General features: G+C 44.7%; 1 protein-coding gene across 1 annotated transcript; it reads left to right on the plus strand.

Moving 5' to 3' along the window:
- Positions 1-781: 781 nt before the first annotated feature.
- Positions 782-16,828, plus strand: GSTA4 (glutathione S-transferase alpha 4). Its single transcript, XM_045802404.2, has 7 exons — positions 782-882; positions 1,902-2,006; positions 8,508-8,559; positions 10,106-10,238; positions 11,063-11,204; positions 12,818-12,949; positions 16,566-16,828. The coding sequence occupies exons 2-7, from the start codon at positions 1,917-1,919 to the stop codon at positions 16,686-16,688; spliced, it is 672 nt and encodes a 223-aa protein (XP_045658360.1). The 5' UTR covers positions 782-882; positions 1,902-1,916; the 3' UTR covers positions 16,689-16,828.
- The last annotated feature ends 231 nt before the right edge of the window (positions 16,829-17,059 follow it).

Genomic DNA, 17,059 nt, shown 5'->3' on the forward strand with positions numbered 1-17,059 from the left:
GAAGTATATGATCTATATACAAAATGAGACAATTTAAGTTCTTTTTAATAATATAAATAATATATAGGTTCCGTTTAATAATGCCATGTTATACAAGTAGTTTTTATGAATTTGCAAGGCATTCTTGTTTAAACAAGAACAGTTTAAAAAGTGTTTACGATTTTACTGTCAAAAGAAAGGCAGACTGCCACGTGCAGCGCCTCATTTGGATGTGTCTGGAGTCTTGGAAGCTTGACTACCCTACGTTCTCCTACAAATGGACCTTGAGAGCTTGTTTGGAGGTTCTAGCAGGGGAGCGCAGCTACTCGTATACCCTTGACCGAAGAACGGTCCTCCTCTATCGGGGAAGGTCGTCCTCTTCGACCGAGCGCGCAGCTTCGGGAGGGACGCACATGGAGCGGTGAGGGAGGAAGGGGACACCCGCCTAGCCAGCCAGATCAGCCGAATCAACCCTGGCGATCAATGGGGTGACAGATGTCGCAGCCAGATCGCCCTCACATCCGAGGAATCGAGTTCGTGGGTAAGCTATATAAACTCTAAGATGAATTTTTCTTTTCGCATAGGTCGAGTTGTTTTAACCATATCGAATCCCTAACATGTCTTTTTTAACTAAGGTTGTCACCGAACCGACACTTCAAAGGCCATTTCATTCCTCACAACGCTAAAATTTTTCTTGAAACCGGCTCGAATTTGGGCTATTTTCATAGTATCCAGAATGCCTTGCAGATGGGTGGGGCATGCTAAACATTACCGTCTCTATTGGTGAAACTTCCCGGAGCCTCGCCCACCGGGGGCGCCTTCTGGCGGAGAGCTGGTCCCGCCTCGCTGCAGACCGCTCGCAGAGCGCTTTGTACGGCTCCGGGTGCTCCGAGCGGACTCCAGGTCTGTCTCCCTTCTGCCGCCCCCAACCGCCCTCTCTCCTCGCCGCGTTTCTCCTCCCCTCCACTCCTCGGCCCCAAGCCTCTTACTCCATCGTCCGTCGCAACTCTCCCCAGCCCCCATTCAGTCCTTCTCGTCTCCCTCCCTCCGGTCCTTTGGCGCCTCCGCCCCCATCTGGGCAGGCGTGGGCTCCTTTGCTGGGGCTGGGGTCATTCTTGGCTCAGTGTGTGTATTTTTATTAACCCGCTCTGCGGAGTCTGAATCCACCGGTTTCAGTGGAAGACTAGCTCGGATCCTCCCGAAGCCCCGGGGTAGCATGAGCTGAGCGGGGACCGGGGTAGCCCAGGAGTCTAGTCTCGGGTGGCCAAGTCCGTGGCGTGGGCGCATTCCGAAGGTCGGAGGCTTAACTTCCAGTTGGGGCGGAGGACGTGCGGGACCCGGGGGGAAGCTACCGCAGGCGGGACGACGGACGCACATTTTGCAGACAATAGTATTGCTCGGCCCGTCCACCTCCCAGTTGCTGTCATCATCAAATAAAAGGATGCATGTGAGAGCATGAATTCTTGCAACGGTTCCAAAGGGTGCATAATTCCTCGCGGCCCTCCGCGTCTTGCCTCTTCAAGCCGAAATTGGAAAATTTTAAATTTTCAAGGTCAAAGTATATGATGTTCTGAATCTATGAAGTACCTTACTCCTGGCACAAATATCTCCATAACCAATGTCCCCAGCTTTCCAAGATCCAGAAGAAGAAATCATAAGTAGAAACGGTATGAAAACCAAGGTGTTTGTTTCTTTTAATATTTGGAAATGGAGGTAGGTTTTTATTGAGTGAGGGAAAACGCAGTCATAAAAAAAAACCAAAACCCCACACAAACAAAACAAAACAAAAAACCCAAAACAAAACCGGTTTCCTGTGCCAAAATCCTGAATATTCATTTAGGCCGTGAGCACAGGGTTGAAGACACGAACTAAGACTGCTCGTCTACCAGGAGCTGCGCATTTGTTTTGTTTCTTTTTTCCAGAAAGCCTGAAAGGCCATGATGGCAGCGAAGCCCAAACTCCACTATCCTAACGGAAGAGGCCGCATGGAATCCGTAAGATGGGTTTTAGCTGCCGCTGGAGTCGAGGTACCCTATATGCTGTTTCTTCACAGATTTGTCGTGAACTTTGAGACTTTTGAGGAAAACATAAATGGCGGAGTCCTGTTCTAGCTCTCTGCCCCCCCTAACACAGACAGGCTTGGTTGAGTCAGAAGATTCCTTCCTTGCCAGGGGTTTTTTTCTTTATAAATGGAATGTGGTTGATGGAATTCTTTTTTACTTCAGACTTCTACTTCATCATTAGCTTCTGATCTGCCGCCAATATCTATTAATAAGGAGGAAAGGCATGAACCTGAAATTTGCCAGTGACGACTTTTGTTAATTAACACAATCTGTAGGTAAATTTCCTCTTCACTTCAATGGCTTCAAACCGGTAGCCTTCTTGTCTGAGTGTAGTGTAGGCTTTGACCCACAGTGTTCTCTTAGCTTCTTATTTATGGAAATGTTCAAGTTGGTACAGAGGTTGAGAAAACATTGCCATGCATTTCCCTCACCCAGTTTCAGCAGTCATTTATTTGCTTTATGCTGCTCTCGTCTCATCCATCTCCTCCATTTGCTTTGTGGGAATATTTTAAAGCGAAATCCAAGCATCAGATCCTTTCATCGGTAATGAGCATTTCAGTTTTTCTCTCTAAAAGATGAGGATTTTAAAACAGAACCACAATACCACAATCGCACCCAACAAAATTAACAATTACCTATTAACATCTGAACAGCCTGATTGTCTCAAACAGGTCTTTTTATAGTAAGTTTATTCTAGGCTGGATCTAAATCACACCCACACGTTGTGTTTGGTTATGTTTCTTTCAGTATTTTTAAAATCTGTAACAGTTTCCTCTGCATTTTTTTAAAAATAAACTTTATATTTGGGAATATTTTTAAATTTATAGCAAAGTTATAAAGACAGTGCATGTAATGGCCACTCCGTCTCCCCTATGATATCATCTTACATAATCGTGTCAAAGCTAAGAAATTAACATTGGTGCACAACTAAACAGCAGACTATTCAAATTTCATGAGTTTTGCCAATCATGTCCTTTACTGTGGTTAGACCCAACATTATACTTAGTCACTGTGTTTTCTTAAATCTCTCTCAATCTGTCACAATTCCCCAGTCTTTCTTTTATTTCATGATGTTGACAGTTTTGAAAAGTATTGATCAGAATTTTTGTTGAACTCCCTAGTTTGGGTTTGTTTGGTGTTTTCATGATTGGACTGGGGTTTGGGGTTTGGGGGAAGACTAGCACAGAGCTCAAGTGTCCTTCTCATTGCATATTAGGGGTGATATTAACCTTGGTCACTTGGCTAAGGTGGTGTCTGCCAGGTTTCTTCATTGTAAAGGGATTATTTTCCCCTTTTTTATTTCGAAACAAGTCATTAAGTTCAGCCCACACTCAAAAGGATGGGGATTAAACTCCACCTCCTGAAAAGGGAGGCACCTGCATTTAGAATTCTTACGTAAAAGAGACTTGTGGTTTTTTTTCCTCCTCCATTTATCTATTCAAGCATTTCTTTATATCAGTATGGACGTAAGTATATAGTATTTATTTTATGCTTTGTGCTATAATCCAGTAATGTTTTCTTGCCCAAATAGTCCCACTTTGGCCATCGGCTCTTTCAGGCTGGCTCCTGCGTCACGGCTGTATACATGGCTCCGGGCTCGCTTTTCTTTTCCTTCCCTTCAGCTCTCTCTTACTTTCTGACCCTTGAAGATGCTCCAGGCTCATCTTGTATTTTCCTAGCCCCGGCCCTAGAATCTGGCATTTCTCCAAGGAGTCCTGGTCCCTTTTATCAGCAAGTGGTTTTAGCAACCAAGAGCTGGGTGCTGAGTGTCTGTATTTGTGTTTAGTGCCATTTGTTTGTGGAAGAAACTGCCCTGTAGAGTTTCCCCCATTCTAGATTTGGCTGCTTTACCCCCATTTTACCATATTCTTCTATTCCTATATTTCCTGTAAACTGCTAGTTGGACCCAGAGGTGCGATCAAATCCAGGCTCATTTTTTTCTATCTCTAAACCTTTTTTATTTTTTTTTGCCTGCCAGAGACTCCATCACAGGGATACTGTGAACATGTTTTTATTATACGACATCAAGGGATGCATGATGTCTGACTGTCTCCCTTTCAGCATTGCTGGGCTTGATCTGCGTGTTCCCGCGACGTCAGCCTGATGCACGCATTATGAAGTTTCCTCCATTACCTTCTCAACTAGTGGTTTTAGCATCTATTTATCATCACCATTGTTAGGGATTATAAAATGGTGATTTTTCTGTTTCTTTCTATCATTGCATCTGAATTTATTAACTGTGTTTCTCCCACAAAGAGTAATTTTTAACTTAACTATTTAATTCCCTTGCAGTCCAGTTCACATGGGAAAGGTCAGGTAAATGCTTGATATAGGCTCTCTATCGATTGTCAGAATACTCGGTCGTTACCCTGCCAACCTCCAAAGATGGCAAATGAGGGTTGTTGGGTTTGAGGCTTTGTGTTTTGTTTCTTTGGTTTTGGTTTTGATTTCTTTGCATAGCATTCTAACTCACTGTACAGTGTTTTAAAATTAGCTAAATAAGTTGATACCATTGTTGTATACAAATTCTGATTTCTGACTTCTCTTGATGTATTTGAAGATCTGATGATCCTAGGCCCTTATTCTCAGAGGGCGGTAATTGCTAAATCTGAGTAAGGAAGGACTGCCACTATGGATGGACCTTTCTAGTTCATCACACTGCCCACCTGTTGTCTCAGGATAGATTTTCTACTTGTGTTAAGAGGAGAGTGGAAAAATTCTTGGTCCCATGACCTGAACCTGGTTGGCTTATTGATGTTACGTGTCTTTTTCCTGTGGGCTTCCGAGTTTGCAGATCTGACTTATTTAATAGGTTTGCAGTGGGTGCTTACTTGTGCATTTAATAGAATCCTTTGTCAAATCCTCTCTCTCCAGCCTTCATTCTCCCCTGTTCCTCCTACTCCCCTATGTGTGAATCAAGATTCTTGGTGACAGCAGTAGAAAAACCAACCCTAAGTAAGTTAAACAAAAAAGAACATGGGTCATATGACCCACCTCCCCTGACCAGTCACAGTGGGCAGACAGGTGAGGTAGAGAATTGGCCCAGAGGGTCCCAAACCCGTGTGGAGGGAACTAGATTGGCCTCCCTTACTAGGGGCCGGCCACATAGTGTATAGGGGCCATTCCCCAAAGGTAGTATTGGTGAGGGGGCCAGCACTGTGACGTGGGGAATCATGAACTTACCCAGTGGGCTGCCAGCCCATCCTCCACAGCTGCTTCAGATCTCTGTGCTTAACTAAAAATGTGCTTTGGAAAAGCCTGATGTGTCAAGCACCCACATCTGAGTCATTCGGTAACCAAAATCTGCTGGACGGCAGCCTGCCTGATTCGGAAAGTCAGCATCCTCGCTCTCAGTCGCTTGGTTTGGGTCCTTAGACATTGTTCTTGCTCCCTGCCCAGTGTTGCTTCATTGCTGCTTGGGGCTCTATTTGCCCAAAGACCCCCAGAAACCTAGTCTGATCCCCCTTGTTAAAGAGGAAGAGTAACACATGTAAAAGAAGACTCAAGTACCACAAACTCCTGATTCAGGGTTTCTGGGCAATTCACAGAAAACTGACAGACCGTTGAAAAGGGAGTGGTGTGGTGGGCAAGAGGGCAGTTCTCCGAAGTATCCCACTGGGAACGGTACCCTGGTTAGGGAGCAAAGGCGACTGATTGTCTCGATAGAAATCGTGACAGTGTGTCTATCCTTGCAGCCTTGCACAATACCAAGCTCCCTCCAAGCTCTGCCTCGTGATTTTTTCCTTGCCTCTCCCGCCCTCTCACCTGCCGTTCCTGTGCCCGCTGCCTCTTACTGACCATGTTTTGTAAAGCTGGACGCAAGAGTGTCCCTGGTGAGAGATCTGCATAATGTTCCCAGGAAGTCAGAAGCCAGAATCGAACTCTTTCGAAAGATTTGCTTTAAAAAATGTACATTTCCAGTCTCTCTCAACTACTGAATGTGAATCTCTCAAGAGTGGGCCTGGGTTCTCACACACACACATACAGACACGCATGTGCACACATGCACACACACACGCACGCACGCATACACTTTCCTATTGGCTTTGAATGATTGTGGTTATAAAAGTTTGGGAGCCGTAGTATGGAGGGAGCACCACCTGCACTGCAAATGCCCTGAACATCCTTTTTTTTTTTTTTTTTTAGATTTTATTTATTTATTTGAGAGAGAAAAGGAGAGGGAGAGGGAGAAGCAGGCCTTCTGCTGAGCAGAGAGCCCCATGTGGGGCTCGATCCCAGGACCCCGGGATCGTGACCTGAGCCAAAGGCAGATGTTAACGGACTGAGCCCCCCAGGCGCCCCACCCTGAACAATCTTGCGCTGAGGAGGCTGCTCGGTAGGCACCAGATGGTGGTCCTGCCAGACCCCTCTCGCACCGCGAGGATCCCGGCGAGTAGCAGAAGACATACCTACGCCCCGTTGTCTTGATTCAACCCCCAAGTCGGGTAGTTGAGCCAGAAGAGGGGAGGATTGCTGATTTTGTGCTGGTCAGCTCTGCCCCTCCCTCAGATGATTTGGGGGAGCAGCACAGGGACATACATGGGTGGGGAGTCATCTGGGGACCTGGGGAGAGGAGGTCTCCCCTTCTTGACATGAAGTACATTGTGCATTAGAACACATTTTTTTTTTTTTACAGTACAAGAAGAGGAACATGCTTCCGGCGTTTCCTTTTCCCCCCAACTTTTTAATTTGACAACTTTCAAACCTACAGAAAGTTGTAATAGGATAACGGACACCTTTCAACTAAATTCACCAATTGTTAACATTTTGCTACGTTTGTTTTCTCCCCTCCTCTCTCTGCTTTTTTTTTTTTTTGTCAACCATTTGAAAGGAAGTTGCAGACATCAACATGTATTTTCCTAAGAAAGACAAAGTAATTGTTCTAATAACCACAGTATCATTGTCACAGCTAATAACATTAATACTAATTTTGCAATAGCAATATGTGATCCATATTCAAAAGTTCCATACTGTCCCCCAAAGGGGGACTGTTATCTATTTAGCAGTTACTGTTATCTATCTAGCAGTTACAACCGCCACCCCCGCCCCATCCCCAACATCCAGGATCTAATCAGGATTCAGGTGTTGGGTTATTTTGTCTCTTTAGTCTGCTTTCATCTATCAGTGTCTGCTTTTTATTTCTTTTTTTTTCCTTCCATACCCTTGACTTCACTGAAAAGAAATGTGTAAAGTAGAAACTGACTCTTTGCATGAACTTGGAAACCAGATTCCATAAAGAAGAGTTATCAGACGAGGGCTACCTGGCTAAAGGCAAATCTCTTTTAAATAAAGATTTGTCCTTGGACAATGGAGCTTAGGCTTTCAGTTGGGACGTGAATGAAAGTCTAGAAAAGGAGAGCCAGATAAGTGGTGAGGAGTGCAGAGTGGGAATGGCAGAGGCAAATCCCTCAAACCTGTTCTCAAACCTTGTGCACCAAGAAACTTAAACACAAACAAAGCAAGTTGGTTGTTTTTTTTTTTTTTTTAAGATTTTATTTATTTATTTGAGAGAGGGAGCACGAGTGGAGGGAAGAGACAGAGGCAGAGGGAGAAGCAGGCTCCCCACTGAGCACAGAGCCCGACGCAGGGCTCAATCCCAGGACCCTGAGATCATGACCCGAGCTGAAAGCAGGCACTTAACCCACTGAGCCACCCAGGCACCCCCAAAACAAGTTTTCTGTAGGTTTGGAAGAGTCCCGGCCTGTCTTTGTTGCCGAGTGCCCCACATTCTGACTGTCACCTTGTGGTTAGATCTGGGTTTCAGTGTTGCCATGCCCTTCTCATTGGGTCACAGCAGGAAGCACACAATGTCTCCACGTCCCCCAGTGGGGAGCTGAGTTTGAGCACTTGGTTAGATAGATGGTGAGGTCTCCAGATCTTTCCACCCCAAAGCTACATATTTCCATTGTCATAATTAACTTACGGGCTGCGATTTCAAGGTTGTTCGAATGTTCCGTGCTTTAGAACTCCGTGATTTCAGCATCCATTTTGACCCTTATGAGAATCGGTTGTAGGTTACAAACTGGTAATGCCCTAGTTTTATCCCTAGTTAGCACTAGTTCGTCTGTAAAAAGAGCTTTTCTTTCTACTTTTTTGAGTATCATCACTTAAAGACACCGGGATTTTGTTGTTGGTGTGTGATGACCCCTAAGTGACATTACCCTTCCGATGCTTGAATTGTCCCACATTTGGCGAGGGACTCCCCCTCAAGTAGGGTCCTGCATGCCTTTGCCTTTGCCATATCTCTTCGGTCTTTGAGCTCTTCTTTGCTTTCTCATCTACCAGCATCAACCTTTTCTCCCAGGAGCTGTGGTTTCTGTTAGTGGGAAACTAAGATGTGGGTGCTAAGTGTGCTCTTTCTCTCTGCTTCTGAGACAGTTTGACTTGGTAGTTTCAGTCCTGATCCTGTAATGACCTATGCCTTCTTTGGGTGGGGGGGTATCTTTTTTTTCTTTTTTAATTTAGTTTGATGAAGAATTCTTGGAAACAAAAGAACAGTTGCAGAAGTTGCAGGATGGTGAGTATGGAAATGAAACAACTGTTTGGTAATACTAATTTTTTTTCCCCACATTTTCTTTTTTAAAGATTTACTTATTTTTATTTTGAGAGAGAGAGAACGCGTGAGCGGGGTGGGGGTGGGGGCAGAGGGAGAGGGAGAGTGAGAATCCCAATGGATTCCGTGCTAAGCATAGAGCCCGATGCGGGCCTCGACCTCACAACCCTGAGATCGTGACCTGAGCCAACATCAAGAGTCAGACACTCAACCCACTGAGCCACCCAGGCGCTCCAATAACGATTTCGTTTAAGAACAGATCTTTATGTGGAAGGGCATGGATGCTGAGAAATAACTGAAATTTGCCAGGAAGTCACTCTTAGTCAATAATTCCCTGAGAGCTAAAGGGAGTGAACCGTGAGGTGAATGGCCCTTCTCCATCCCTTTCTCCTCTTCCTGCCCTCCACTGACCTCTCCCTCCCCTCTTTTTTCCTCTCCTTCATCCCTTCCCTCCTCTTCATCTTCCCCACCTTGCTTCTTCCAAATTGTCTGAGGCACCCGTGTTTTCTTGAAGTATGCAGACAGAAGTCCCCATTTCCACTGGGCTGCCTTTCTGTGGTGAATTCAGGGAAAGACCCCCCTTTAACTCCCAGTCAGCCCCTCTCCCTCCGTGCCCAGGCTCCGTAAGAAACACCAGCGACTCTGTAAGTAGCCTCCCTCCCAGCCATCAGCAGGGTCTGTCGGCCCAGCTGAAGGCTCCCTAGAGAGGGACGGGCTGCAGTGTCAGCCTTCATGCGTGACACTGGCCTGACATCGCTGGGCATGTGCGGAGTGCTCATCTCCCCCAGACCCTCAGGTACCGCCAGTCCTTGAGACCCTTGAGGGCTGGGCTCTATCCTATATTTGTCTCTCTGCAAATAGAAACAACAAATTCGTTTATAGGTTTGTTGGAGAAAGCAATGGCTTGCGTTTTGATCGGTGACAGCAAACTTGGTCGTACGTGGTCGGTGGCTGCGGAAGAGCCAGTGTGTATACAGCTGTCAGTTGGTGACTTCGGTTGTATGCTCAGAATTTCTAAAGCAGTGCAACCAGTAGAACATTCCACAGTGCTGGAAACATTCTGCTGTCAGTCCGACGTAGTGGCTGCTAGCCATGTGTGCCTACTCAGCCCTTGAAATGTGTTGCGTGTGCTTAAGGAATGGAATTCTAAATTTTTCAGAAGTTCGATTAAGTTTAGGTTTCCCTACACACGTGCGGCTTCTGGTTGCTGTGTTGGCCAAGGCAGCTCTGCAGAAATACCTTCCCTGCGTTCTCCCCCGCCCCTTGCAACGGTGGGTAGATATTTCCCCGGGGTGAGAATGAAAAAGGAAGGTTTAGAACATGGCCAGTTTTCAGGCTTTTTTGATGGTTCAGTCTGCTCCCCTGAATGAAGGTGAGGTTATCTGTCCTCAGGGAGCCTCACACGGGTCCCAAGGCTCTGACCCCACGGTCCCTTTTCATTCGGTTGGGCGTGTGTAGGGGCTCGGGGACAGGGATGAGATCAGTCCTAACTCTGGGTCACCATTCTTAGGTAACCACCTGCTGTTCCAGCAAGTGCCCATGGTCGAGATTGACGGAATGAAGCTGGTGCAGACCCGGAGTATCCTCCACTACATCGCGGAGAAGCACCGCCTCTTCGGCAAGGACCTCAAGGAGAGAACCCTGTACTGTGGCCCTGTCAAGTGCTCTCGCTGTCACTCACTGATACCTTAGCCGAATAGCAGGCTCCCCTTATGCCTTGTAGCATTAGTGTCAACAGGGAATCATCAGTGCAGAGGGTCTGGGTGAAACCATAGCGAAGAATGGAGTTCAGATACTGGATCCTCTCTCTGGGGCGTGATTGTTTCAGGCTTCAGCATCTTTAAATGCTTTGACGCTGCTTTTTACCTTTCTTGCAAATTCATTCTCACCAATATGAAGAACAGGAAGGTGCTGCGCCTTTCAAGGTCTGGGATCCTGTGCCTTGATTGTAATTTCGATTGTATTTGTGAACTCAAAGCCTGGTCCTTGTGCCTCCTGGGATGCGTGACACAGGGCGAGGTGCCGAGTTCGGCAGTCCCACTGAGTGTCCTGGACGGTAGACGGGTAGCACATACCTGATAATGTCATCGGAGTCAATGACATATTGGGTGGAGAGCGTTTAGCACCATGCCTGGTACACGCCAAGCTCCCCATAAATGGTATCTGCTATTTTTACAAATGTTAAATTCCACCCACACCGAGCGTGGGAACTAGAGTAAGGGTAGAGGACTAGGGGTCCGGGAGAGGGGGACACCATGACTCTTGTGCTTTCTGACATGTGACAGATTTTTCTGAATTACAACTAGAATTCGCATCTTTGCTCTTGGAGACGGGTATAGATAAATGCTTCTGGGCACTTAGGTTGCCAGAACCTTAAGAGAAAAGCGCTCTGAATTCTTAGTTGTGGAAGCCGATGAGTTCAAAGAAGGGGAAACTGAGGAAGCTTTTTTTTTTTTTTCATTTTAAGGATTGACATGTACGTGGAGGGAACGTTAGATCTGCTGGAACTGATTATCATGCATCCTTTTCTAAAACCAGATGATCAACAAAAGGAAGTGGTTAACATGGCCCAGAAGGCTATAATTAGATACTTTCCTGTGTTTGAAAAGGTAGGTGGCAGAGAAGCCCGTGAGCACAGCCTGACCAGACAGCAAGGGAGCCGCCACTAATGCCCCTCTCTGCTCAGGACAGTGTAACGCGGAGCACCCCTGGACTAACCTTGCTGGATTCCTGAGAGCTGACGGTAGCCGTCAGCACAAAGCCAGGATGTCTTGAAGCCCCTCAGATGCTCCTTGGGCCATGTTATTCAGAAGTCTGGAAAAAATACGTGTTCACCACATGTGTGCATGACTGTCGTTATATTCACCACGAGCCCACCCTGTGTAAGATGCAGAAAAGCAGAAACTACCCGATTCCTTCCTAATTTTGTCCCACAGACATTTGTGGGACAGCCCTTGTGTATCAGGCCTCCTACCTGAGAGTTTGATGTGATGAGAAGACCATTGTTGTTTTATTTTTCTTCCCTTTGCTCTTTTTGTTTCCTGTTTTGTTATTTTCCTCATCTTATTAATATATCTGCTTTTCTGAGCTTCAAACTATTTTTCTCAGCTGAGAGGAATGGTTTTAAATGTTTCAGTTAAAAAAAGAAGAGAGTGTAAAAATAGGGCATTGGCAGATCTCCTCTGGCCATCTTTGTGGAATTAGATTTAAGAAGGAGAGGTATTTTCTGGGCTTTTCTGTCGCTTGGTGTCATGGTCTCTTGCCCACAGGCACTTGGTGAATGTAAAATATAATAATGAAGAAATGTGGGTGTGATGAGGGAGGAACACGTGCCTTGATGAGGTTCCAGACTAAGTCAGGGCTCCTCCCAACATATCAGCTATAAACTGTTACCCCTTTTCCACATAAGGGAATGGAATCCCAGACAGCTTGAGTGACACGCCTAAGGTGAGGAGCCAGGATTGGACAGGCTTCTGACTACAATTCTGGATTCGCTGTGATCTCCCACTCTGGCTTCAGTAGCTATATTTGACTGGGAGTTATATGTAGGGCTAGTGTCAGACAACACACACACACACAGACACACACACACACACCTCACAAACACACTCATGGGCATCCAAGAGTTCACTGCAATGGAGATCCCCCCCTTTTCTACCACTGTTCCTTGCTTCTCCCCCAACATCATCTTTCCCAATGAATCACTGAACCTACATACTCTCAAAATGGGAGTCAAGATGAGCTCTGGTGTTTTCGTGTTCTCCGTCTTGGAAGGGAGGAAAGGAAGCTTACGTTTTTAGTAGTCATGTCTAGTTAATGACTACGAGTCCTGATGTTTGTAGAAACGCAGAGCTGGCGAGTGAGATGAGGCTCCTTGAAAGGGACCTGTTGGTTACTTACATCATGTCCCCAGCCTCCTGAATTTGTCACCCCTAATTCATTTCTGTAGATACATTTATGGAATGGGTGTATCCTTTTAAAGCACTGGACGCTAAATCCAGAATTAATATTTTCTTCCCCCTCTCAGTATTTCCTTCTGATGTGAAGCAGGTATTTTATGGTAGTTCCATTTCTACACCCTTTGTACGTTCTCTCTGATACAGGGAACCTCCTCTTAGTTGATATTATTTATAAAATACTGCGATACTGCACTGATTCAACAGTTTCATCAGTTTCTCCATGTAAAGTGTTGTAAGCAATGCAAAACATTTGTATCCTGTAGGTTTTAAGGGATCATGGGCAAAGGTTTCTCGTTGGTAACCAGCTGAGCCTTGCGGACATCATTCTACTCCAAACCATTTTGGCTCTAGAAGAGAAAATCCCCAATATCCTGTCTGCGTTTCCTCATCTCCAGGTAAATAAATGTTTTAGAACATTGGCCCAGAACTCAGGCCTTCCTCCAACGTCTGTTGATTGGTTGGCTGGGGATGTGTATGTACTTTTTTAGATTCTAGTTCGTGAAATGTAGGTACAGACTTAAAATGGTTTTTCTGGTCCCCAGATCTTTAGAGCTGAAAGATCACGTGCCTATGCAAGGAGTTTTACCTTAGTTTTGTTCCGTAACTACGCTTTGAAACAAACTCCATACACAGTTTGTCGGGAAGGACTTGCCTTAGAGGTCATCGCAGGGATGAGGCATTCCTTCTCTGTCCGTGCTATATATATACAGACGGGAGGGCTTGGGGTTGGTACCAAAAACAGTCTTACCCTCAGGGTGTGGCTCCCAGTCTCAGGAATAATGTGCTCTCAAATTGGAAACATCCCAGCCTGAGTGGCATCCAGAGAGTTCCCACCATTCCCCTTCCCAGAAATTCCAAGGAGAGATTTGCATGTGTCTCCACTCACTCTTTAGTAGTATTCTGCTAAGATTGATCATAGAACTTTGAAGCAGAAAAGGACTTTACGTTTTTAAAAGATTTTGTTTATTTATCAGACAGAGAGAGCGTGCGTGCATGCACAAGCAAGGGGAGCGGCAGGCAGAGGGAGAAGCAGGCTTCCCCCTGAGCAAGGAGCCGGATGCGGGACTCGATCTCAGGACCATGGGATCATGACCTGAGCTGAAGGCAGATGCTTAACTGACTGAGCCACCCAGGTGTCCCCAGAAAGGGGCTTTAAACCAATCTCATCAAGCTCCTTCGGTATAGATAGAACCCAGGGTAAAGAAGTCAGCAGCCGAGATAGCCTAGTTAGTGGGGGCCTCAGTTCTGTCTAGAACCTTAGCCTTTCTCCCGGTCCAGTGGGCTTTCCTATATATGGGGAGTTGGCAAACTACAGCCTCTGGGCTCAGATCAGGCCTGCCACCTGTTTGTATATAGCTCTTGAGCTAAGCATGGTTTTTACATTTTTAAGTGGTTGAAAAAATATCAAAAGAATAATAATATTTCACGACACATGAAATTATATGAAGTTCGAATTTCACAAAGCCATGCTCATTCCCGTGCGCGTTGTCTACACTGCTTTTGTACTAGCACAGAAGAATTGAGTAGTTCTGATAGAGACCACATGGCTTCCAAAACCTAAAATATTCACTCACTGGTCCTTCATAGAAAAAGGCTGCCAATCTCCTGTATAGCCCAAATGACTAAGTTATCAAAAGCCAAGAGAAATATATCAGATCTCCAAAGTCTTCAAATACATGTGCATTTTTAAAAAAAAAAAATTTTTTTTTCCAAGTCTAGCAAATACATTTTGTTGTAGGAGGACAGCCGCCACTATTTGAAAACATGCACCCAGAAGTAAGCCTCGAAGTCTTCAACAAGGCCACAGCCATTATGTTGTTCAGCTGTCTGTTCATTTCCTCTTGCAGACAAAGAAGTAAACATTTTTTTAATTTGACTTTAATACCAGTAGGTCCCTGAAATAACCCAGGGACCTGTTGGTATTTTCTCTCCATGTTGCTAACAACTTGTTTTTATACCCCAGGCACAGGGTCACCTGGGTGGTTCAGTGGGTTAAGCATCTGCATTCGGCTTGGGTCATGATCCCAGGGTCTTGGGATCGAGTCCCACATCGGGCTCCCTGCTCAGCAGGGAGCCTGCTTCTCCTCTCCCTCTGCCTGCAGCTCCCCCTCCTTGTGCTCTCTCTCTTTGTCAAATTAAAAAAAAAAAGTTTATACCCCGGTACATCTGCATAAATAAATAAATATATATATATATGTATTTTTTTTAACATGGGTCCAATTTTTTTTTCCTCTTGAAGTGTGGTTGACGCACAATCCCATGCCAGTTTCAACACGGTGACCCAGCAGCTGCACACATTATGCTGTGCTGACACCAGGTGTAGCTACCATTTGTCACCAGACAGTGCTGTTACAGTGTCATTGACTGTATTCCCTGTGCTGTAGATTTTGTTCCCGTGACTTATTCCTTCCATAACTGGAAGCCTGTACCTCCCACCGCACCCATTTTGCCCATCCCCCTCCACTCTCCTCCCCTCCGGCAACCGTCAGTTTGTCCTCTGTATCTATGTGTCTCTTTCTGTTTGTTTTGTTTTTAGATTCCCCATATAAGTAAAATCATATGATACTTGTCTTTCTCTGACTTATTTCACTGAGTATAATACCGTCTAGGTGTATCCATGTTGTCACAAGTGGCAAAATGTCCTTCTTTTTTATGGCTGAGTGACGTTCCATTATATAGACACCTGTCCATTATATAGACATCTTCCTAGGTTGCTTCCATAACTTGGCTATTGTAAATCGACCACAATAAACATAGGGGCGCATATATCTTTTTAAATTAGTGTTTTCATTTTGGAGGGGTAAAAATACGGTATTTCTATGTTTAATTTTTTGAGGAACTTCCACACTGTTTTCCATAGTGGCTGCACCTAAATATTATTTTAATCTCTGGTGAGCTAGAGCTTCGATATTAGAGGTCTTAGACTCTAACACCAGATCTGAGTTGAATTAAAGGGCCATTCCTGCATTGATTAAAAGGTATTAAAAAAAGTCAGAAGTCACCAGAGTTTTATTATACATGACAAATACGAACCCCAGGTAAATCCTGAAATGATAAATCCTATAGGACAAATTCCTAAATATTGGTACAGCATTTGAAATGAGATGATACAAAGAGTTTGAATATGGGATAAAAAGAGAAACTTGTCATTTACATAGCTTCGACATAATTATTAGCTTTTGTCAATATTAGTGATTCATGCATGTATGTTTCTGTATCTTCGTGTGCATGCTTAAGGCTGTGCTTTGTACGTTATAGACATTTAATAAATAGCTTTTGGAATAAATGACCTCTTTGAAAAATTTTATTAGAATAATTATATTTGATGGATATACACTTCTTTGTATTGTTGAAAATTTTTACTAGATCAAATAGATTTTTCTTCTCAATTACTGAGAATTGGTAAGATTTGACTCTGAATGAAAAATACGATTTCCATAAATATGGTTTACATAAATATCTGGTATCTGGTGTCTGAGCCCTAGGCCATTAAAGAATGCAACTGGCCATCTCCCACACATAGCCAGAAAGAGGATTCATTTGCTAATAGGAGTAAAAAAGTCCAAGGAAGCTGAATTTTAAAAAGGAAATTGTATCATATAATGATCTTTTAAAGTACTTTTATTTAAATGGTTCTTGCATTTTCTCTGAGTAGATCAGTATATTCAAGGTACTGATTTTTCCTTCCTTTTTTCTCTTAAGCAAGCATCATAATCCTAATCTAAGCATCTTTTTTATTTTTCTCTCTCTGAAAAGAATTCACATCTTGGTCTGAACCGTAAGGTTTGCATGCATAAAGCCTGGTCTAGATCTCAGCGCTTGTGGATGGAGATTATAAACAATCACACCAAGAGATCAGACCCCAAGCAGATGCTGGATTACATTTCCGGTTGGGTTCCTGTAACAAATACTTCTCGAGCAAATTTTCAGGGGCCATTTTACACAGCCATATTTTCATAGTTTCTATTACCTTTGCTGTTAACCTTCAACTGTTGTGTTTTCCTTTTGCAGGAGTTCACAGTGAAAATAAGTAATATCCCTACAATTAAGAAATTCCTGGAACCTGGCAGCAAGAAGAAGCCTCCTCCAGATGACATCTACGTGAGAACCGTCTACAACATCTTCATGCCGTAAACCATCCCAGACATCTGTGAGTGAGAGCTAGCCCCTAGAGATTGCTGTGTCCACACCAGCATCTTCATCGATGCCCTGATCCCAGCTCTGTCATGGTGCTATGTATTACTGTTCCTTAGTTGGGTCTTTCCTGCCAGGATCTTTTCTAGAAACATTCATTGACCTTTTGTTTTGTCCAGTGAATAATTGTTAACGCAACTTTTTTCCGAAAGCCCTTTCGGAGAGGCTGGCATTTCAGTTAGATCTGATGTGCTGACTCATTTCCTGACATCCAGGCTGGGCAGGACCTTGTGTTCTCCCTGGGGCTGCTTTTCCCCTCTCCTTGTCCCTTTCTAAAAGCCCCTCCAGTCTCTTGCTAAGTTTTGGTGTTT

Source organism: Ursus americanus, chromosome 29, assembly GCF_024610735.1.
Source record: "Ursus americanus isolate L20-20 chromosome 29, mUrsAme1.1.p, whole genome shotgun sequence".
Taxonomy (NCBI): Eukaryota; Metazoa; Chordata; class Mammalia; order Carnivora; family Ursidae; genus Ursus; species Ursus americanus.

Excerpts from the sequence above, each read along its gene's own strand:
- GSTA4 (XM_045802404.2), top strand. The coding sequence starts at position 1,917 with ATGATGGCAGCGAAGCCCAAACTCCACTATCCTAACGGAAGAGGCCGC. Across the intron at positions 2,007-8,507 it reads TAGCTGCCGCTGGAGTCGAG|TTTGATGAAGAATTCTTGGA; the intron begins GTACCCTATATG and ends TTTTTAATTTAG. Across the intron at positions 11,205-12,817 it reads ACTTTCCTGTGTTTGAAAAG|GTTTTAAGGGATCATGGGCA; the intron begins GTAGGTGGCAGA and ends TGTATCCTGTAG.